Genomic DNA, 24,647 nt, shown 5'->3' with positions numbered 1-24,647 from the left:
TTTACAAAAATTGTTAACTTCTAGGAAACATGGTAATAACATTAAGAAACTTTTTCTTTGCATAAAGAAATTTATAGCACTGATTGTGAAGCATAATGATAAAATATATATTTGACATTTCATTTCCTATATAATAAAATTAACAGTTAATACTACCTAATGTTCATCTGTATTAAATGTAACATCTAATTGAGTCTGATGTTTTAATTCCAGATACATCAGTTAAGAGTACTTTAAATAAAATATACAAAATAATGTACAAAACCCAACTAAAATTTAAAGACTGTTACAAGTCTACAAAAGCTTTAAGAAACTTGAAATTTATAACCACAGTGTAAAATTGTTTTTCTTTAATCTCAAAGCTTTTTCTTTTTTTTTTTTTTTTTTTAAATGTAAACTGAAAGTATAAAATACCTTCAGTTTAATATTTTGCTACAAAGGGCTGGCCTAAAGTGTACACAGTGTAAACAATGATTGGTATTTCTCTTGCTTCAAAAATACACAAAACACCACAAGATTGATAAAGTATTCAGATGAGAAGTATACGTTTTGTGAGAGAATGCACAAGGTATCTGGTATGCATCTCAAACCAACAGTTACCAAACACATTCTTCCCTTTGTAATTTGCAGGAAAAACAAACAAAAATCTTAACCTTCTTACACTGTACTTCCTTTTGTTACATCAAAAATATTTTGGTGTATAAATTTTAAAAATACAGATCATGAGAATTGTTACCAAATGATTATATGTGTAAAAGGTTACATTTATGATTATGGGAAACAATTCAAAATCCTGAGCATGAAATATTTGGCCATCTTTCCTCCTCTTACGTACGGCAGTTTTTACGTACGAAATGCAGTTTTGTGTTATTGTTGCTTTCCATTTCCTCTATATTCCTATTAATCTGACTCATCTGAAAATATAACCAAACCTTTAAAATCAAAAGTCACGTAATAAAAAGATAACCATATTCCTCTTTTCCCATCTTGTTTTGTGGTTGGAGTCTCAATGTAAGATTTGTCAGGTAACAGATATTTATTACCAGCCCACATATTATCCTTGAAGAGAAAATGAAGACAGTAATATTTAGGGGAAAGGAGAGAAAATGTTTACTTACAATGCCTTTTTTGGTTAAAATGTGGTAATTAATTCTTTTCTTTGGCTATTAAGTCAAAGCATAAAGAACTCATCACATTAACCACAAAAAAAAAACCAACAAACTAGTATTTACAGGAAGATGATACAGAAGAATGATCTACAACACTCATGGAGACAATTCTCTGATTGATTTCCATGAATTCTAACAAAATTAAAACATATAAATATCTAAGATTGAGTTTTTATGATTCATGTTACCTATGAGTTAGAAATGAACTGCTGATGCTTTAAAATATGAATATACTAAAAACTGACCCAAAAGTTGCCGTATTCATTCTTTATCCTACATAAAGACACCATTAGTTTTGTAAAATCGTATGTTAATATCTTTCTATGGTTTAATCTTTCCTACTGTATACACTAATTCTACATAACCTTAGCTCTCCAAAGAAAGAGAGGAATTACAACTCACTGATTGTCATTTATACACACTACTATAATGTAGTGGTCAAAATTAATCTGAGGTCCACCTCAGATTCACTTTGCAGCAAGCACATATCATCCAGCTGCTATTCGATTAATTCCAAAACTTGAGAAAAGACGGCCAAAATAAACTGACATGTTCTGTGGACTGAGCAAAAAACTAAACTATTTTCACTATCATTCAATCTATATTCAGTTTTGCTGTTTCTTATGGGAAAAGATGTTCTCATGAAAATATTACAAATTTATATTAAAAACAAAGTACCTTCATCAAACGATATTAATTCTAGTCACGGTCCACCCTGTTTTACATTGTAAATTCAGACAATATCAAACACTTTAACATACAATGCCAAAAGAGAGGGGAAAAGTTCATTTAAAATCATTACATGATATACAGACATATAACTAAAAAAGTACAGTATGGAAATAATATTCCCCCATCTGTTTATCCAGTACATCAATTTGCGCTGTTTGTATTTTTGAAATTTTCGTCTTGTTGCACCAGTGTACACTTCCCATGCTGACCCTCCAGCCTGGAACAATTACAGAAGTCAAGACTGAAAACATGATTTCCTGCTCTGTAATCCACTTTACCAGCCCACTTCCATATCCTGAAAGGTATGTAAACTTAAGTGCAGCACTAGGCGTCCATATAAATTATCCTTTCAGAATTCTTCCATGTTTGTTGAAACATTAGGGGTTGCTGGGTTTGAATCTTGAGAAATGGCAGCAACAGTGACAATTCTTGGAGAACCAAGAACCTCAGTAACTGAAGAGTCCAGTTCTCCTGAGGTAACTATGGCAAGGGCTGTTCCACCACCTTTCTTGTTCTGATGAGTTTTGACATGTTTCGAGAGATGGTCACTTCGCATAAACCTTTTAGAACATTCAGGACACTCAAATCTCTTTTCACCTTTTTAAAAAGAAGGATGAAACCAAAACGTTAGTGAAAGAGAGCACCAAATGCTTTTTTGTTTAATCATTTAAATCTGACGCTTTCCTTTTTGACATTTAAATTATCTTTCAAAGGATACAATACTTTCGTCTCTACCTGTCTGATTTCCAGGTCATGAGTTTACAGTCATAAGTTCTTGGCAATCTACTCTTCACTATTAAAATGCTCTTAACAAACATTTGCTATGCTATGATTATTTGGTGAGTAGTTTGAATTTCCGATCACCAGAAAATTTTCCTAAACTTCCATAAATCTGACAGAGTAGCAGAAGTACAAACAGTGAATGAAGCACTTGATAGCATTTTAAAAAAAAACCTTTTATTTAGATTACAATTACAAGAATGGAATGTGGACACAAATTTGAATCCCAAAGCTCCATGAATCTGTCTCATGAAAATGTATAAAATCAAACTCAAGAAAAAAAAAAATCACCATACTAAATGTTCCAACACTGTTTAAATATCATTAGACCTCTTTTGAGGTGTTACCTTGTGAAGCTTTAATTTTGAGTGGGAAGAAGAAAATAAAGCCTTCTTTGGGCTAGAAATATGACGACTAATAAAGCTTAGTTTCTAAATGGTCCACCTTTCTAATTTGAACTGTTAGGAGATCTTGCTTTATTTGTTCTTACCTGAAATGTCAAGCAATTTCCCCAAACCACCAAATCTGATGAATGGACAAGGTTAAAAAAATCTTAAGGGCCGGGGCTAATCTAAGTGAGGAGAACTACTCCTAATCCATGACAAATCCTATGTGCTCAAGAAAAATTGTCAAATTTTGATAACTAACTTACATCATCGATGATGATGTCTCTTTCTAGGATACGTACAGAACAATTTGAACAGATCTTTCTTTATTTAATTACTCAGTCAGCTTGCATTAATGAAAGCTGAAATCTACTGCTTTCACTGTCTCAAGTTACTGCATTTACATTTAAAAGTAATTTTGAGAGACCCTAATGAGTGAGATTTTCAATATCACTATTTATTCATGGTTACTATGATTCAGAGTTACTGTACTATGTATAAAGAGAGGGCTGACCAACCTGTGTGGGTTCTTCTATGTCTTTGCAACTCATCGCTCCTTGTAAATCGCTTGCCACAAAAAATCCAGTTGCATACAAATGGTCTTTCACCAGTATGCCAGCGCAGATGTGCCCGAAGATGAGATGTCTTGCCATAAACTTTTCCACATCCTTCAATATGGCAGATATGTTGCTTCTTTTTTCCTGGCTCATTGCTGCTTCTAAAGAGAAGGTTTAAACTGGTAAGTAATCTTATTCTAAAATATTATTAGTTGGCTTAGGAAAAATACTTCATGATAATAGATACAGTTATAATTTAGTAGTCTCTGAAAATAAATATATAAACATACTTTCTAGTGGATAGCAATAAACAACATAGACAATACAAGAAAATCTCAAGCCCAAATGAGGAAAGCCATGACAAGATGCCTAAATATGTATTGATAAAATTTACACTTATGTATTGATAAAGTTTACACTCACCTTCCTTCTCCCTCTCTACAATTAGGACATGAGCAGGCAACTCTTCTCAGTCTCTTGCCAGGTTGTGCTTCCTGGTCAGAAGCTTGCTGAGCTTGTTGCAGCTGTACTTGTGTTATCTGATCAGGACTAACAGCACCAATCGCTGCATTAGCAATGCCACCTACTGCTACAGTAACAGGAGCTATTGTAGCTTGCTGTACTTTTACTCCGTCCTGACCTTGCTGTTGACCTGTAAAACAAGACAGTGTTTTTACCTTTTCTTGGTAATTTCACAAATAAGTTTCATATAGTTTATAGAAAACTAAACTACTTAAAAAGAATCATAAAACAAATATTAAATCTAGCCATTTTTCTGAAATACTACAAGAAGATGTACCTGCTAACTCAGATAGTGCTGCTTAACGTAATTTAATGTTACTAGAACAGTACAAGACTGCAAATGATATTAAGAAATGTGAATTAGTTTAACAAATCCTACCCCGAGCCCCAAATGCTGAGATAAATGAGAGGACAATATTTCTGTGTAAGATTTTGTTAAATCTATTGCCAGTGAAAACACAGAAGCACACCTACACTCAGAAAACTTCAACTAGCTCATTTTGAAAGTTATTTTATGACACATACAGAAGTCACTTCTACAATCTGTACTGACTAAACACTAAGCCACAAAGGAACTTTCACAAAAAAAAAGAAAAAAAGAAAAAAAGAAGGGTCATAGGTCCAGCCTTAAGCTCTGCCTCGCTAGCTTGTTCATTTTGTTTTGCAGAAGGGAGTATGTTTTCAAAAAGACTGGAAAAGCAGATTGAATCAAATACAATTAAAAGACTGACATGGCGAATTAAGACTTCAATTTCACTGCATAAGTTTATCAATCTCATTGGTTTTCTTGATCAAAGGAAATCAGGACAATTATCTTGATATTAAAGCAAAATAAAGAGTATTCCCATTTAGGTAAGAAGTGAAGTTTCTTGAGCAGTAGGGTAGTATTATATTTACTTTAAAAGTTATAGACTATAGGGTCTGAGAAAATAATATGACAAGCAATCTGACACAAAGATGTCTGCGGTCTGACAACACTGAATACCACTCCTCCAGGTAACAGGTATGGTAAAAAAAATATCATCAGATACTGTCATTTTCAAAACTTCATACAAATGAAAAATAAGAGGAAACTCTACCTACTTATTGATAGAGTGTAATGACCAACCAGAATTCCCAAGAACAGACTTCAATATTCCAAGACCTGAAAGTCTGCAGTATTGAAGCACTAATTTAAAACTCTGAAATCCCTTAGACGTAATATGATTCAGAGATATTCAAATAGGTACTCAAACTTACTTCTCAGGCATCTGTAATAGAAATCAACACAGACATGAGTGAGAAGAACACTCAAGCCTAAATTGCCTAGCTACTAAGCAAGTTCATATACAACAGTGTGAAATAACAACTACTTTATTCGTGTGACTGCTAAGGAGCAATATCTGCCTGGGCAGGATATGTTGTGTAGTGCCGTGATAACACCCATAGACTAAACCTAACAAACACTAACAGGTTAGGACTGAAGAACCTCCCAATGTGACATGACTGTCATCCAACAGGCTGTAGTTCACTATAGGAAATAGAATAAATCTGTGTTGTGCCTGGGTCAGTACCAGGTTATTTTCACCAGAAGCACTGACCAGTAAACTCTCTTGGTTTCATTCTGGAATTTGCACTCAATTCAGCTAGATATAAATAAACACCAATTCCATGTTTTCTTTAGCAGGCCACAAATATCAGCAGATACCGAGTACTTTTGGTTCTCTGACACGAACAAGGGCAAACCCAGAAGTGATAATGATTGAAACTCAATTGGAATTCACAGGATTTTTTGGATAGACAGACAGTAATACAAGAAAAACATTTCTACAAAGAGTCTGGAATTGGAAGCAGAGGAACTATAGAAAAAGAATTAAAACGTTAACCTTGAGTGTAGAGCCTCCATATATCCAGGCTAGAAGAAAGACTTTCTTTCCAGAATAGGAATATACTAGAAAAAAAAATTATTTAATAACAGGAAAGAAAAGCACTCACAAGAATTCTTGAAGGAGAATAGGATAGGTTAAGGAGAACAGTGAGGTATAAAGGCAGATAGCAGTATCTAACACTTGGGTCTAGCAGTAGCAGAACAGGACATGAGCTTCCAAAGTGCTAGTCCATGGGCAATTCCATGTCAGGCCATTAAGCTGCTGAAGTACTGAATGCTATGAATAGCTAGAGTCAAAGAAGGCCGATTGTTTCTGTTATATGTAATACTTATCTTAACACATTAATGTGATTGCTTGTGTTAAAAACCAGCTGTAGTTTTTAGTCAGCCAAAGGTAAATAAGTTAACAAGAAGAACTGGCTCTGCTTGTAGTCTTTTGCAGAGACACAAACTGCTCTCAGTGTGCTAAACAGACCCCAGATGTAAACTCCTTTAATCCACAGGGTGAGCACTATAAGTGATGGCAGTCTAGCGACTGTCACTGCAAAACTAAAGATACATCGTGTACTACAGTCACACCCACAGCAGCATCTGCTGCTATTCTCACAGTCAGGTGTGCTTTCAAGCACATTAAGTTATTCTTTGCCATCAGAGCCTGTTAGAGAGATTACTCCATCCATGTCAAAGTCCTATTTGACAAAAAAAAAAAAAAAAAAAAAAAAAAAAAAAAAAGCCCCATGACCTGTTTTCTCCCAGTTTTCTTTTTTCTCTAAGATTTTCTCTAATTGACATTAATGCTTCAACACAACTTTTCCCAGGCTGCCAGACTAAAGCCATTTCAGTACAATGTGAATTGAGGCACTCAAAACTCAAATCCTGCTCAGGCAGGATGACTATTTTTTTACTCCATGACTATTGCTAGAGTGATGAATGTCTGACACATAACTCTTGCTTGATCTGACCAATATGCATTTATGTGGAAGCCTGTTCAGCATTTCTAACATCCCAAAATATTGTGCTGATTTGATATGAACCAACTTTCAGTCCAAGTCATGAGACAGCCAACCACACAAGGGTCTTCTGATACTTCCTCATAATATCCAGCACTGCTGCTTACGTACTTTATTGATCCTACACCTTCCCCCATCTTTTTCATTTGTTCTCCAAGGAAGGCATGCATGGTCCACATAAGCATCTGGGGGAATAGGATACACACTACTGAGCTATAATCTCTATCTATTTATTTAACATGATATAACAATACATTTCAGTAGAAATTCTTCATAATAACTGTAAAGGTGACAGCAAAAATACAAAAGATAAAATGACAAAAGTAAGGTTGCTCAGGCAAAGAGTTACATTCTTCATATGATTTCAGTTAAACAGTAATTAAATGACTGCTTTTCAGATGGCATTAATACAGTTATTACATTACCAATGTGAAGAGAATCAACATTTCAGTTCTTTAAGCTCACGGAGTTATTTTAAACTTCCCTTTCCTTGAATTCCACATAACCAAGATCAGAACAGAAGGTTCTGAAATTCCCAAAATATCACGCAAATAACTTTATTTAAAGATCCAGGACACAATATTCATAGAGGTTTGCTTATTGAGATAAAAGAATGACTGCAGGAAGTACAGATATGTGATAATTTTTTTTTTTTGTACTTTTGAAAAAGCATCCCAAGAAGTTAGCACACTAGTAGCTACCAAGATAGAAAGATGTGCATCTGTTTTTATTTTTTTATTTTTTAACTTATAGAATCATAAAGGTTGGAAAAGACCTCCAATATCATTTGGTCCAACCCTACCACCAGTGTCACCCACTAAACCATGTCCCTAAGCACCAGGTACAACCTTTCCTTAAACGTCCCCAGAGATGGTGACACCACCTCCCTGGGTAACCCGTTCCAGTGCCCGACTGCTCTTTCTGTGAAGAAATGTCTCCTCATTTCCAACCTGAACATCCCCTGGCACAACTTGAGGCCATTCCCTCTAGTCCTACCACTGGGTTACCTGTGAGAAGATGCCAACCCCCAGCTCCCCACAGCTTCCTTTCAGGTAGTTGTAGAGAACAATAAGGTCTCCCCTGAGCCTCTTCCCCAGACTAAACAATCCCAGCTCCCTCAGCTGCTCATCACAGGCCTCGTGCTCCAGGCCCTTCACCAGCTTTGTAGCCCTTCTCTGGGCACACTGCAGGGCCTCGATGTCCTTCTTGTAGTGAGAGGCCCAAAGCTGAACACAGTACTTCAGGTGCGGCCTCACCAAAGCTGAGTACAGGGGAGATCACCTCCCTTGTCCGTCTGGCTACACTATTCCTGACACAAACCAGGGTGCTGTTGGCCTTCTTGGCCACCTGGGCACACTGCTGGCTCACGTTCAGGCGAGCGTTGACCAACACCCTGCACCAAAATATGCAGCAATACTAAAACATAGAATAGTTTTCTTATCTATATAATGCCCCAGCACTGTATCATAATAAGCAGAGCCTCTGATGTCCCCCAGAACTTTTAACAGGTCAGTAGAAACTACAACACGGTGCCAGAGCTCCTCAGTGCTAGTAGCCAGATAAGTTGAACTAAAACTTGTCAAATGCACTGTTGTACTTTTTCCTATTATCAACTTAGCTTTAATTAAAAAACAAACAAACAAACAAAAAAACACACTTGATTTTAAAACCAAGTAGTTGAGATGACGTTACACATAGAGGAACAGAAAAGACTAGCATCACTTTATAGTGAGTATTAAAAATAATCCATATGGCTTGCTACTAGGGGCATAAAAATATCATTTAAAGCCTTCCAAAAAATGTGCTAAAATCATGAGATCACTTAACATTATTTCTTTCTGATGTACTCCAAACCACAAGACCTAGTATCAGTATACTTCACCGTCCATAATCAAGCCTTTCAGTAACAAGAGCTCTCATGTTTCAACACAGATTTCAGAAATAATTCTAAACAAACCATTACATGAGGGAATAAACAAAGTCACACTTCAGTTCATCTGTGTTGTTATAGATGAGTTGTCAAAGCAGTCACCGCACATTTACAGCTGCCTTTAGAAGACAGTTTTTCTTAAAATTCCCATGATTTCTTTTTAATGCTGATTTTCTGAAATTGTGAAACAATTTCTGAAATTGTGAAACATTCTTGATCAACAAAATCATCACTGAACTTTATTGCATGTGCTGTCAGGTTACAACTTTAAGTTACAACAATATGCTACTGCACAAAGTAACACTGACACCAATTACTGCATTTGATTTTATTTCTCTCAGGTATAAGTACTCTTTCTTTTGGATAGTAACCACTGCATGTCAGCCTGCATCAAACAAAACCACAAGGCAACCTGATATGGAATTTATTTTGCAAACCAAGCACAGGAAGCCTCTCACTAGTTAGAATATTGCATATACGATTATGAAGATACAATTGAGAATGTTATAGACGTTCTCAAATAGAAGGACCTTCTCAAGGTCCTATAGACCTTCTCAAATAGGACTTACATGTATATAATTTTAGTCACTAATCTTAAACACTTAAGCATTTAATAAATGACATCTCAAAATACAGGATTGCGCATCTTTTGTTTTTCAGCACCACGTTTTCTTCCAATTTTGAAAAGAAAACCACAATCCTGCATCTTAACAGTTACATCACATATACTTTCTTATATATACGAGTCTAATGTGTTCATGCAAGAAAACATTTTCAGGTACTTCCTATAAAGCCAAATATCATAAGAATACATATCAATTTTAGTTTTCAAAGCTATCTTGCAAAATAAGAGCTCCCGTAACACAACCCAAATGACAAAGAAAGCTAATGTATACAACCTAAGGAACACCTTCCTGTAGAGCGACTTTGCTACAGAGTGATCTACAACTGAAAATCATTGTCATTAGGCTCGGCCATCCATGGTCAGTCTAAATCAAAAAGTTTCCTTTTACTACACATTGCACATGCATTCCTATCACACTGTTCTTGTTCACCTGATGCAGTAAGAATGAAAAACTACTCTTTGAGACAAGTATGGTGGATGCGGAAAAGGCTGTACTTTGACAATCCACAGAAGTCACTGGAGTCAAGCTTTAAAAAAAAAAAGGATCTTGGACAGAAGAGAAATTAAGACAAGAAAAGGACACTTCTAGTTTCTATCACTCAGTTCCCCAAAACAATTAACACTGAGTTCCTGTTGCTGTTGTGCAGCCAGCATTCTGCAGTCACAGAGATGTCAGCATTAATGAGAGATATCTCCGTATCATACACCTTACTGCAAAAACTGCGGAATGCTTTGCAAAATGTACATGGAGCCAGACTGGCTAATGTTAAAAAACCAAAAACTTGTTTAACTATGTATTCTAAAAATGAAAGAGATAGTTGCAACTGACACCCATATCTCTATGTATATTGCTAGAGGACATGTAAGTAAAAGTAATAACAAGCTGCAAAGTTTCAAAGTTCTACAAGTGCTGGAGCTGACACACCAACTTGCCCATTAAACAACTTACTGATAGAAAAGAATGGGGAAAAAAGAGGTCTCAGCTCCTTTCCCCTCTCTGCATACTTTAACTGCAGTCAGCTTGCAAACATTCTTTCGCCTACTATTTCGCTTGAAAAATGACAATTTAAGATCAGCCAGGATTTTAAATTTTAAACATCTCAGTGCAATATAGTTGGAAAAGATGATCTTTAACATCACCTGCTGGCAAAGTTTCATGCTGAAGAATGAGATGAAAAAATCATGCTTTAAAAATAAACATAACGTGAAGACAACAGTGAGTTTCAATATTGACACAGAAGACAATGGGATTTGATGCTACTTAAACATTATGCAGACAATGCTAACTTCTCTTTTGTCCTGAAGTAGTAATTTATAAAATGTTTGATAAAGAAATGTTATATGTCAGAGGAAATATTTCCCAGAATAGGAACTTCTCAAGGGTTGATGCAATGGACCCACACAGTGTTCAGAGAAGAGCAGTTTGGAGTAGAGAAAGGAATTGGATCCAACCAACTACTGTAGGAAATGTCGGTTGTCACAACACATTGTGTCCAGATGCTACTACAATTTCCAGTACAAACTGCAGTATCAAGTAGATTGATTTCTTTTCTACTGCCTACAGGGACATTGCAGCAAGTTTCTATTTTTCCCTGTTTCTGACTTGAACAATATTCATAGGAATCTATCTTCTCCTCAAGAGACTTTTCTTCACACGTCAGATGGGATGGTTTGTTCAAAAGTTGCTAACCAGCATCACAAATAAACTTAGCTTTTGTGAAAAATACTACTAAGAAGCATGAGGATTAAGGCAGAAAAAAGTTGTAGAGTTTTAAACACCTTAAAAAAAATGTATTGTTTTTTCTTTTGTACAAGAATCATAGTGGCAACACAGAAAAACAAAACAATTACCAAGGAGTTTCATGAAAGTACTTTAATAACTTTTCAAAAAATTTAAGGCTTTTCACAAGTGCATTAGGACAGCCTGAAGTCAACTTAGTATTTTCAGACAAATTTTTTTTCCAGCTTGTATTACCTTTAATTGAAAGCCTATTTTCTCTTTATTATTAAACTCTGCAAAGAGCTCTCACAAATACAACACAAAAAGATCTATACGGGAACAATACAAGGAAACAGACATGGACCTACATTTTCACAAAATTTAGCCTCGCACAACCAAGTAGAGGTTTCAGTCAAAGCAAGGCAATAACTAATTGTTCGGGATTGTTGCTGCGATTTTAATAGGCTTCAATTAGAAATAAAATATGTTCAGTTTTTAGATATTTTAAAGGAGCTGGAAACAGCAAAAAACACTTTATCTTACTGCTAAGGTCCTTTCAAAAAAAATAATTACGTTTTTCTCCTGTATTAAGAGGTCAAATAGAAAAGTGCATTTAGGATAAGTGTTTGAGAACACTCCTCTGCGGATGAAAGTAAGTAGCTCCCTGTATATTGAACCTTAGAGCAGATAGATAACTGAAAATCCAACTACCAAGTGTGCTGTTGAATGTTAGGTGCACTGCATGGAACTAGCTGTAGATATAAGAAATGTAGCTTTTAAAGTTTATTTTTACTGAGCATCTGCCTCTATCATCCCATCCCAACTCTCAAGTTATTTTACAGGTTTTAGCCACAACAGAACTTGGTTCAGTTCTTTTTTCCATCTCTTCCCCTTTACCTTGAAATGGGGATAAGGCAAGAACCTTGTTGATTATTAGTCTCTACAGCCTGACTAGAAGAGCTGACTACCTCCCGAACTGTAACAGTAAAGAAGTTACATACACATCCTACACAGTTCTGACATACAGAAATCAAAATACTGCTTTCTGGGATTTCTAGGAAGTCTGTTTTTCAGCACCTCAGTTCAACTTCTGTATATTACCATGGAAATAGAAATTGCCTGATCTTGAAAGGAGGCTGACAGGAGAAAGAAAAAACAATAAAATAAACAAAAACCCAAACTAAGGTTTCAGTATTGTCTTTTTGTTTGCTTTTAACTACAGTTTAGATGGTTGACATATTTTACGCTTTCAAGTCCACACTTGACTAGGTTTACAAATGTCCTCGAAATAAACATTTTGGCTACATGAAATGCTATCTTCATATTGATTGAGATAAAAATAAATATGATGCTATGCACAGGAGTTTGGAAAATGGAAAATTCTTTCAACAGCCTAGTTTTGAAGTCAGCTAACTTCCTGTCTAAGTCATGTATCATTTGATAATTTGTTCAGAATTAAGAAATGCTAGCGATAAAGATTAATTTGTTTATTAAAGCTGAAACAACTGGTCTTGCCTGATAAAGGCTCTAGCAAGATTACAAGAGAGCTATATATCTTATAAAGGCCATGTAACTCTCTAAGATCAAAACCCTCAGCAGTTCTTCCAGCTCTTCTGTAACATAATCACTCCTGTAAAAAAAAAAAAAAAAAAAAGTATGTTTGATATCACCTGCTCTTCCTTTCTGGTTTAGAACAAATTGAAAAACTTGATATTTTACACAGAGTAGCTTCCCAACAGCCAAGGAAACAACACAAACAAGGCACATATCTCTTAGAGTTCAGAAAAAAAAAAAACTTTGAAAAAAGATCAGAAGAAACTCAAAGCAAGAGTGGTCACATCACCTGAAACCGTTCTATGATTAAGGAAAGCCAGACTTGTACCTAAGATGTGTGCCAAGTTGCTTTTGGCAGGAGGATATTAACCGGATGTTTTCTTTACACGAGAATGATATTAGTCTGCCAGTCTAGCAAGACTAATTATGCACGTTGGGATAACATGGTTTAAAGACTGGTTGATCAAGGTACATGACTATTAGCCACTGTCAGTAGTATTAAATACCACAAACTCTATTCATTTCTAAGAATGGATGAATGCAGAAATCTGAAGAAATGATACCCCAAACTAACCTAAACAGATGTTGAAATGCTAAGCTTCTCAGGAGATTGTGGATGTCTGGAGCTTGTTTTGGTGAAAGTTTAATGACAAGAGCAAAATAATCATGAAAATTACATTTCATATGCAGTCCCAACTACTACACTACAGCATATGAATAAAACTTTTATTAACTTTTATCTATCAAATTGCAAACTATTTAAGAAGTTTAGTTGTGTTTCAACAATACTGTTCATACTCAAAATTAACCATTCACCTTGGAACATGATTTCCCATTATGTGAGTTAGATTGTAAGAAATAATCATTAACATCCAACATTTTTAATATGTTAGAACACTGAGAATTTCTCACTTCTACCACTACCAAAATCACATGAAACTAAGTATATCATAATATAATGCATGTTACACTGAGGAAGGTATTAAAAACAGGAGTGGGGGAAGCATATTTACAATCTCTCTCCTTTCCGGGAGCAATTAGGTTAGCTTAGCATTGATCCAAGCGCTCTTAAAAAAACAAAAACAATTAAATACTAACAAGGTGATGAAGACGTGCAGCATCACTCATAAGCATGTGCTTGCTTGACATTTGCTGAACAAGAAAGTTCTGCCTTTTGATTTCCTGCTCTACATATTCTGATTCTTGGCAACAGGGAACTAGAGAAGCGAGGGCAAAAACTGATATTCTTAGAGAACCCATAACACTCAAATGTTTTTGTAAGACCACATACTCTAACTGGGAAATAGTTTTACTAATGCTCTACTTTGAAGAGCTTAAGAACTTGCATCTAATTCTTCAAATTGATAGCATAGAAATGGCTCATTAGAAACCTGTTTCACCTTGCAATTATGACCAAAGCTGGTACTTGAAATACTTCCCCTTCCTCCTTTCCCTGGAAGCAACAACTGTCATGCCTTGCCACTGACAGGCAAGGCAAAGGCTTATTTTACTGAGGCATTTTTACCAGGTGATTCTCCAGTTAGCTGAATAGGAAGATTGTGTACACCTTACACATCAAGTTTACAACAGAATATTGACACTTGATTTTAAAGCTGCCATCACCTAGACAAGTGTTTGCTGTCACCAGCACAGTTTGTTGTTAAACTGTTTCTGCCACTGTTTTGAAATTCAGTTTAAGAAAATCCCACAAACAGAGTAATTTTGTTGTTGGAAGACTAAGTACTTTTAATTACTCTGAAGCATTTGAAAAGAATGTGGGTGCTAGAATATTTAGAACTCTGTGATTCTGCAACAATTCTCAGATGAAGGCAACCTGAGAAGAGCTGCGAATGACCTTTCATGACTTTGGAAGAACTACACTAAATTGCTATTCACTTTCCAACTATAGTCTCAAAATGCAAACTAACAAAAAAAAAATGCAAGAACTAAGCAGAACTCCTGTATTTGTTCTGTTTTTGCACAAAATAGCCCTGTTCTTCATACTTTTTTCCACTGCAGGCTCCATAGCTTTGCAGCTAGTTTCTTCCCAGGTATTTCCCACAGCTCACTTGCCAATGAGCATCCACAGAAGCACTGGATGTTGTTCAGAAAACCTCCTCACAGGGCCACCACCCTTTAGCTTCTGTGACTTCAACACCTGGCAATTGCCTTTGCCAGTTTGCTTCTATACACAGTGGATATTTTGAACCCTTTTCACCTTGTCACCACCTGCAGACATCTCTCCTTGCTTAGCTACTCAACTTACTGAGTTCTGATTCTACACGTACCCACTGTTGCATCAACAAGAGCAAGGAGAGCCACCAATTACACTGTAAAGAAGATGCTTTTCTTTCATTTGACGGCTTAAGTGTAAAATTCTAAGACTTCAGGCTAAACACCTTCCGACAATAACTATCATAATATCAAAAATGGCAGAGATAATAGAAGATCATGAGTGGTACTAAGGTGAATCAATTTAATTTCTCATAATAGAGTGGTCTGAGAACATTAAATAAAATGTCTTACACAACTGAGACACTGCATTTACTGCAGACAAGTAATAAACATGTCAAAAATTTACACAGACTCAAAAAAAAGCAAATCCATGGAAGAAAAGTAATCTAGAGATTATTAAGTACTAAAAAAAAATATAGCACTTGTGACTCATGAAGACCTGAGCTGCTGATCATTGAAGGGTGGGAAGCGTACCTCAGAAAACCCATTACTCTTGCATGTAGTCAGCATCAGACATGGTCAGAAACTAAATATTTAGTCAGAAACTCCTTTAACTCATAGATTATATGCATGTAGTTTGGGACTATTATTTTATTCCTGTTTGAAGCATTTTAACAAATTCTTTAAACTCCCTTGCGAAGTCTGAAGCAGAACATTTACATTTTGTTACCAGTCTCTTCAGCATTTGAACAGCAAGTCAGAATTAATGACTCACACAAGAAGAGTTAATGAAGAAGCAAAGGGAAGAGAAAGCCTGAAAAACAAGCTGAAGATGGATGCTGACAAATTTGAGAAGTACATGACAGGAAGAGACCTGGAGGTACTACCAAATTGCGTAACTAGTAACAGTAGAACAATGAAAGTATCTGGCCAAAAAGAAAGAGAAAAAAGCCTTAGTAACTCATATTATATACTATAGGGTATGAAAGAAGGACAATTACATGTTAAGACGTCCCCTAATGAGAACACTAAGTATTGGACTTCATGGTCATTACCAACTGTTTTAGAATCCCCTTCTGCACATCCCTGCAGAAGACTCTTAAAACTCTCCAGCTGCAGTATTGCCAGTCTGCAAACTGAACACTAGTCATTCTTCCATGTTATTTAGGTGGATGAACTCCAGATTCCCCATAATTCAGGCCGTGCCAATGCTCATGGGTTAAAATGGCTTGCACTTGAGTTGCAACGTGGTGGGATCTGGGGACTCTTGCTTAAATCAACTAACAAAGCTTGGACCAAACACTTGTATGCAATACAAGTAATATTTCTCACTATTTTTAAAACAAAAACGTCCCATATAAGGAGAGCTAAACACCATTGTCACATAACAAAATTATTTCGAGAGGTAAACAACGCTGATCTATTACTATTTTTTCTTCATAAGAAACAGGGAATTCTGAAAAGCCATTGTTTCCACCATGAGGACAAAAATCAATATATTTCCAATGTGAGCAAAAATGATAAAAAAAAAAAAATAAAAAATGAAAAAGCAGCTTACTACCTCTTCTGAAGACCCCTGTGTAAGAACAGGGGGCACACAAATCCCTTACATTGTAATGAAATGCTGCATATTCGTGGTTTGTCTGTAACTTGTCTTAATAAAATCAGACGTTTTATTTCACTCCATATTCATCAGCACCCACAAAAATATTCATGATTTGTGCTACTCCTAATGCAAACATACTTCAAGATCAATGTGTTGGAGGGACAAAAAAACCTTTAGCCCACCAAAAGGAAATTGTTTTATGAACTCTATTTTCTTAGAATCGTCTTGTACTACAAGTTCCTTCCACAGACTCACTTTTGTCAATTAACACATCTTGACAATTAAGAGGGCATAAAAATATGCTTTAAAAAGGTAGAAGCTACCCTATTTTAAGAAGAGAGAGGAATCCTTGATCTTGATTTTACACCTATCACAGCAGAAGCTTTAAAGAAAGGCAAGAGAACTATCTAGCACCTGCTTGTCCCCAAAGTTATATGGGGTAAATTTGGGATGTCACCATCTATCTTACATCCAAATGACACAAAAGATTATTCCATTCCATGGGGAATCATGTATAAAACAACTGTTAATTCTTATAGTACAGAAAAAACGCAGTTTACTTTGCACAGAATTATCTTGTTTAAAGTCCACAACAGGTACTGACCTCATAGCCAGGCAGATATTTGTAGATCCCTACATGTTAAAGTAAACACAGCTGCTTTTAGGTAGTCTATTGTTTGATTAGCACTTCACTTAGTTTCTTTATCCTCCTCAATCTAGATTCTCTTCATACCCCCCTCCATTTGCCCCTATATTTTCAATTATTCTTCTGACTGACACTTTGTACATCTTCTCTGCAGAGCTTCACAGAATCACAGGGTGGTGCAGGCTGGAAGCAAGCTCTGTAAGCCACCTGGTCCAACCTTCACTCGAGCAAGGGCACCTGAGCTGGCTGCCCCGGACCATGGGGCTTGAGTGTCTCCATCCGTGGAGACTTCACAACCTCTCCAGGCAATCTGTGCCAGCTCTCAGTCCCCCTCACAGTAGAAAAAAATATCTTCCTTCTGCATCACTGATACTGAATGAATTCTCCTGTGGGTCTGAAAATGAAAAGACATGAGGAGAACTCTGCTTTTGCCTTCCTTTTTGACCACGCACAACGTACAGCTGAAAGCGTGGTACCTACCAGTAGCAACCTGTTCGAGATTTTAGCTTAAAAATTGAACAACTACGAAAGAAAAAGCACACCAAACATTTTTTCATCTTTCTTGGTTTACCGTAGAGCCTACACAGCTTAGGACAGTAAGCAGAATAACAAAGGTTATAAAAAAGCAAACCAAAATACATCATTTACTCGAAGATGTAAGTATTTTTCTTCCCAATGTGAGATCTGTCTCTATTGGAATTTAGAATCTGTTAAGCCAAAAAAAAAAAAAATTAAAAAAATGCCTAAATAGGCTTTCCCAACATAGTTCTATAGCTTAACATTTCCATAAGAATTTTAAGCCACAACTTATTATTTGCAATTAGAGTTCTATTGCTTTGTTTCATTTATTACTGAAAAACTAATAAAAAGGCACCTAAATTACCCATTTGTAAGAATAACTAGGAAAAAACAATGTCCATGAAAAACATATGGCACAAATAAAAGAACAGTTGTTTCCGACAGCTACTTATTACAATTTTTTTTTTTTTTTGGTTCCCCCTGAAACTTGGCTGGCTTTATCAGTTGAGCTTGCTCAAAGGACATAAAAACTTTTTTTTTTTTTGTCCTAACAAGGCTAGAGCACCTGAATCAATGGAAGGGTTGAATCCTTCACTCCATCTCTTCCCTGACACTTTCTGGACATCCTATGTACTCCTTATTTCTAACACCTACTTCCACTGCTCATTTGTAGTGAATGATCCACTTTTGGAGAGTTCAATTAACGTACAAAAAGAGTTCACATTGACAAGCTCAGGTACTGCAGGAAAGAGAATGGAAATATCAGTCTGCAGATGTTGAGGTAACTGAGCAGTTTATTTTTTTTGGAGACGTCCAGTAACAATAATAGCAAAAATAATTTAAAATAAAACAAACACAACAGTGAATGTGAGGAAACTAATAGCCCTGAACAAGACAACTTTTCCCTTATAATTGGCAAGTAAAGTTTAGACTTTTGCATGTTTCTAATTTTCTATTTTGTAACCATTTCTTCCTTGAACACTTATTCTAGCATTAACACAAGGACTGAACATCATGCTCTCTGCTCTCCTTTCCATGCTGCTTTGCTCGCTCTCGGAATAGCGATCAGAAGTTTTACAGGAGAGGCAGAGAAGTTATAATTTCCTTCTTTTATTTCTCTCTCACATTCTTGAAGTTCTATCTCCATAACCTTAAGTCTTGGGGAACATAAATAGTACCTCATACACGGAGGAATGATTGATGGACTCACTGCTGCTAGTATAAAATTAAAAACCCTACAGAAGCAGCTTACCTGGGCATAGGGGTGGGGAGGAAGGCGGAGGGGAATTCAGCGGTCATACAGTTTAAGTTTAGGTAACATATGAACCCTTTATGAGTAAGGCTTGGCTTCTCCAGAAGCATACTTCTGACTCATTCCCCTTGCTCAGTAACAAATCTCAATCCCTCTATTCTCCAGAAGACATCACATGCAGTCAGAGGTGCAGACAAGGTAACTGAGCAAGATGATATTCAGAATTTCTTGTCTGAACTGCCACAGTTGTAAGCCATCAGTAAGCAGGGAAGCAGAAGAGAACAGCACGTAGGAAGATTTTTCCCACACTCCCAAATCTCAGCTGCTTCCAAAGCAGGCTTTCCATTCCTTTGCCCCCTGCCAAAGTAGGCACTTTTGTCTAACAGTAGCCAACCTGCACTTTCCCATCAAGGACAATTTTCCAAGATAAATTAGACTGCAAGATGTTGTAGCAGCTGGTCAGCTCCAGTGAGCCTACAATTATTTTTGAACTATTACAGCCAAACACAAGGTCAAGTTTTTAATTCAGATAACCCTGATTAACATCACTGTAACGTTCCTTATGTAAGGAAAGTTTAAATCATCCAACCCAACCCTTAGCATTTCCGTGTTCCATCAAATGCTGGAGAGCATTGTAGCAGACAAAATTCTCCCAATAGCAAATTTCTCATTGTCAAAGTACGTTTAGTTTCCTTGGAAGTACTTCTGTTTAGCTGAACAATCCCTCGCCCAGTTAAACGTTTTTCATCTTAGCACATGATTATATAAAACAGATTAAGAGTCAATACGATACTAACATTTTTCATGTTGACTGGACAGTAAACACATTTTTTCTTACAGTTTTGTATTAAAAACTGACTACTACAGTTGAGTTACTGTAAATATATGAGTTTTTATTAAAACTAATACAACAGAAGCCTTTTGCTCTTACGGAGTTAAACCAAGCTCTTGTAAGCAGTTATCAAACTGGTGAAGAGGCCCTCAAATTTTATCTATAATACTAAAAGTTTGCAAGTTTTGCATACAGAGTTGCCCATATGGGTCACTGCACTCCTTGCAGTGAATTTATTTTAGAACTAAGTTCTTTATTCCAGCCTAGAACCTTTTAGCAGCTCTTTCCACAACTAATAGACCAGCATAACCACACAGGCATTTCATAATACACGTCAGGAGCTCATCATCAAGCACCGAGGTGGTTACAAGTGGGTTTGTTTGTTTTTAAATTAAAATAAGTCACATGATCAACGCTGTGTGTAAGCATACCTTACTCCATTCAAATCTCTCTGCAATATTTGGACTTTTGAGGGAACAGCTTTATGAGCTAGTACAGAGTATAACGTAGTTACATACAAATGCATGTCATGACCCAGGATTTCGTAGTTCACATACTGCCACCTTCCTCATCCTACATCCCCAATGCAGAAATAAGGAGTATTGCCTGGTTGAAAAAAGTTTTTGTGTTGCTGGCTTTTGTTTACATATTATATTGTGTGTGTGTGTATATACACACACACACACACACACATATACATATATATATTGTATATATATATATATACAAACACACACATATGTAATCATTATATTTCATATTTAATATGAAATATAATATATACTTATAATAATATATATTTATGTTATATATCATTATATTTCATATTTTTATATATAGCATGAAATATAATGATATACAATTTATATATAAAATAAACATATCAAAGCTCTAGTAGTCGAGTATCACATTCCCTCCCAAAGCCTGAAAGGTTTTGAAAGGTACAAATACAAGTAGTTCTACTTCAGTTGAGTGAGTTTTACTAGTTTCATCAATGTTTAGAAGTGTCAACTATTTTGAAATTTGAAATTCATTGATAAGGTATTTTCTCACAGTTAGGGGTTTCAAGTTTATTACGAAAGAAAAGCCTTATAGAAGTATTAAGTATAGAAATATAGAAGTGTTAAAGATGATCTGTTATTCCAGCAAAACAGTAAAAAAAAAAAAAAAAAAAAACAGTAAACAACAAAAAAAATCCCACCACTTTGTCAGACCACTCACCTGCAACACTGGTAATGGTAACTGGAACTCCTTGAACTTGAACACCGGCAGCACCCAGGTTGGCAACACTTACTGTTTGGAGATTAGGTACTGAAGCAAGCTGGGCAGCATTCAGTGTGATTGGGGTACCAGCAACAGCCACTGGTGCAATCTGAGCAATGGTTGTGCCACTGCTTGAAGACACAGGGGTAATGGTTAGTTGTTGGGGCAACCCAGCATTTTGAACTTGAAGGTTTGAAAGGCTTTGCAGATTCTGAACCTGTACAGTTTGCCAACTGATCTGCCCCGATGGTGTTAAAGTTGGAGCCCGGATGAGCACCTGAGTCGGACTTACTGCCTGCAGCTGAACATTTTGCAGAGGCTGCTGCTGGATGGTCTGTATAGTTTGCCCTGACTGGAGCTGAAATGACTGGGGAGGAATGGCCTGAATAATCTGCTGTTGAGGCTGCTGGATCTGGATCTGCTGTAGAATAGGCTGACCTACAATCTGGACCTGCTGAAGAGAACCTGACTGATCCTGTACGTTCTGTAGTCCATTGGACTGAAGCTGACCAGAGCTCTGGCCTTCAGAGTCCGTCGCGGTGGTTTGAGGTTCTTCAGTTGTCTGCTCCGAACTGCTGCCTGCTGTGCTCGTGTACTGGCCTGCTTCTGCAGAGCTCACTAATGTGTCACTGCTAGTTAGAGATGTTGAGGCAGTGGTTGTAGAAGTGGATGATGAGGAAGGAGATTCTGGCATTGAACTAACAGAGGCAGTAGTGACAGGCGTCGATGCTAGCTGACTTCCATTGGAAGCTCCACTCTCCGAAGACTGTCCAACTTGACCTGAGCCTCCTCCTGCTGCCACATTGTTTATCACAGGCAAGGCTAGGGTTACTCCACCAATGTTTATAGGTAAAGTTGTTACAACTTGTGCCTGAGTACCAGGAATAGTTTGCAGTTGCAGCGGTATAGAAACACCAGGCCTGATTTGGACCGGGACCGTCTGATTTGCTAAGTTTTGAGCGATAACATTCCCCGAAGCTGTCCTGTTTGAAGCTGTGAGAATAGCTTGATTATTGCCCGCAGGAATAAGCTGAATTTGACCCTGTATGTCTTGTATACCAGTAGCACTAGAGGGATTAATTTGAATTTGTTGACCTTCTGTTGTCTGAATCTGTGGAATCACTTGGTATTGGACACTACCGCCTGGATTTTGTACTTGAATGACTTGAAATTGCCCAGGGGTCGTTGCAGAAGAATTGCCCGATTTGGTTTTTGAAGGAGATGCACTTCCATTGTTACTACTGGAGGGACTTGCTGCGCTTGAGGCAACAGAAGATCCTTGTTGAGCAACATTATTTTCTTTTGAAGCAGGAGGAGCAGCAGCAACAAGCTGCCAAGAGTTCCCAGCAAGCTGAGTTGTTACTAATTCTAACTGTTGCGGCTGATTTTGAAGCTGCACCAAACCTTGATTTGGATCTATAATGATCTGCTGCTGTCCAGTTGCTTGATTCTCACCAGGAGTTCCTATTTTGCTGCAAGTGGCTGCTAGCAAAGCAAGAGGTGAAGGCTGGGAATCCTATCCATAGGGAGAGAAAAGAGAACAGATTCAGGAGAAGAGTACCAGTACTGATCACCAGGAGTAAGCGTTAAGATTTGCACAGGAAACAGACCTAAGTATGTTTCTGCATATAAAGACCAATGATACAGCTCTGAATAAGGAAGTGCATGTTTCTTTAAATAATCTTTAAGTATAGGCCAGCAGTTATCAATGAGTATGTGACAGCCAGGACCTCAACCACTTCCTCACTCCAGTCTTTTTTTCCTATACTAAGGACAATTTAAAAAAAAAAGATCTCAGTTACATGGGAAGCATCTGATCACTGTAAAACACGATCAAAAAACATGTCCAGGCAGTAAAAATACTGTACCCAAAGAACTACATTTCATCCAGCCCAAAGAAAGATGCCCTGAGCAGGAAACACTGTTAGCTGAACATTTCATTTTAAATGCTAATAGTTTGGGCACTTCCCTACTCGGGTGTGTGTGTGTGCTTTACCTGCGAGCCTCCAGTTTTCCCTTTTTTATTATTATTGTTGTTATTCTCTGCCTCGGGAGATTTCTCTCCCTCTGTGGGCATAGTTTCCTCCTTCTTTTGATCTGCAAAAAAAAAAAATATATCAAGCGTAACAGGTTAATTATTCACCTCCATTCCTACAACAACAAACCCTACGAGCACATCCCTTTTCGCTTCCCAGCCTCTGGCCCGCACCTCCCCAGGAAAACAACGGCGCAAGCCATCGTTACAAAAGAGCGAGTCCTGAGAAACGTGGTTTGAAACCCAACCCATGGGGGCTGGAGAGTTAACACCCAGAAAGGGGAGGTTTGGTTTCCTTCTCCCGGAGACAGCGGGAGAAAACCACCCACAACCCTCCTCCTCCTCCTGCCCCCTGAAGCATCGACGGCCACTGAGTGGCCGTCGATGCTTCAGGGGGCAGGAGGAGGGCTGTGCATGGGAGGGAAAGAGGGAGGAAAGGAGGAATGAAGGAGGGAGGGATGCGCACGGGAGGGAGGGCTGCCGAAGAAAGGGGGCACGCAGGAGGACGAGAAGAAAGGGGGCGCGGGGGGCGACGCCGGGGGAGCGAGGCCGGGGTAAGAGGGGTTGGGGGGGAAAGGGGGGGGGGACACGGAATAAAAAAGGGGGGGCCCGCGGGAGGGCGGGCTGGGGGGGGCCGAAGGGCGGAGGGAGGAGCGGAGGGAGGGCGGGAGGGAGGGGGTTACATACCGCTCATCCCGCATTAATGCCCCGCCGAGGCGCCGCTCTAGGGGGGAGGAGAAGGAGGAGGAGGAGGAGGAGGAGGAGGAGGAGGAGGAGGAGGAGGCGGCGGCGGAGGGCGGGGTGGGGGGTAGCGGGGAGAAGGCCGGTCGCAGCCGGAGCGGGGAGGAGCGGCCCGGCCTATTTTTCCACGAATGGCCGCCGCCGGGGCTGTGGCGTAGCCGCCCGCCTCTCCGCCGCCGGCCTCGGCCCGCCGCCGTGAGTGACAGCCGCGGGCCGGGCGGCCGGGGGAGGAGGGAGGGAGGAGGGAGGGAGGGAGGAGGGAGCGCGGCGCCGGGGGCGGGGCCCGCCGCGGCCCAACCGCCGCCCCCCGGCCCGGCTCCTCCCCTCCCCTCCTGCCAGCCGCGGCCCGGCTCCCGCGCTCGGCACACGCGCTGCTGACAGCCGGGCTCGGGGCGCTGATTGACGTCCTCCGCGGGGGGCGGGGCCTCGGCGCGGCGCCGGCCAATCGGGTGGCGGCTGCCCGCCTAACTGACAGCGCGCGGGAAGTGAGGAGAGCGCAACCCTCCCCCGCCTCAGGTCCCCTCCCCTCCCCTCCCCTCCCGTCCCGTCCCGTCCCGTCCCGTCCCGTCCCGTCCCGGGCCCTCGTGGCCTCCCCGCGGTGCCGGGGGGTTCCTTGACACCTGCCTCGGGATATTACCCGCAGGCGCCCCGCCCGCTCATTGGCTGGGCTGCCGCGCGCGGGGCACGCCGGGAAATGTAGTTCGCGGCGGCGGGGGGGGGCGGCGC

The 24,647-nt window shown here is 38.7% G+C and overlaps 1 protein-coding gene across 2 annotated transcripts; it reads right to left on the bottom strand.

The window, feature by feature from the left end:
* Positions 1–389: 389 nt before the first annotated feature.
* On the bottom strand, positions 390–23,915 carry SP4 (Sp4 transcription factor). Of its 2 annotated transcripts, none has more exons than XM_032182969.1 (6): positions 23,868–23,915; positions 23,142–23,242; positions 21,104–22,661; positions 4,048–4,276; positions 3,586–3,785; positions 390–2,498 (listed from the first exon to the last, which is right to left on the bottom strand). In XM_032182969.1, exons 1-6 carry the CDS (start codon positions 23,872–23,874, stop codon positions 2,251–2,253), a joined length of 2,343 nt encoding a protein of 780 aa, XP_032038860.1. In that variant the 5' UTR covers positions 23,875–23,915; the 3' UTR covers positions 390–2,250. The 2 variants fall into 2 exon arrangements, with proteins under 2 accessions (XP_032038860.1, XP_032038861.1); XM_032182970.1 differs by lacking the exon at positions 23,868–23,915 and adding an exon at positions 23,355–23,402.
* Positions 23,916–24,647: the final 732 nt, after the last annotated feature.

The sequence above is a fragment of the Aythya fuligula genome, chromosome 2, assembly GCF_009819795.1.
Source record: "Aythya fuligula isolate bAytFul2 chromosome 2, bAytFul2.pri, whole genome shotgun sequence".
NCBI classification, from domain to species: Eukaryota; Metazoa; Chordata; class Aves; order Anseriformes; family Anatidae; genus Aythya; species Aythya fuligula.
This window is presented reverse-complemented; position numbering and strand designations above follow the sequence as displayed.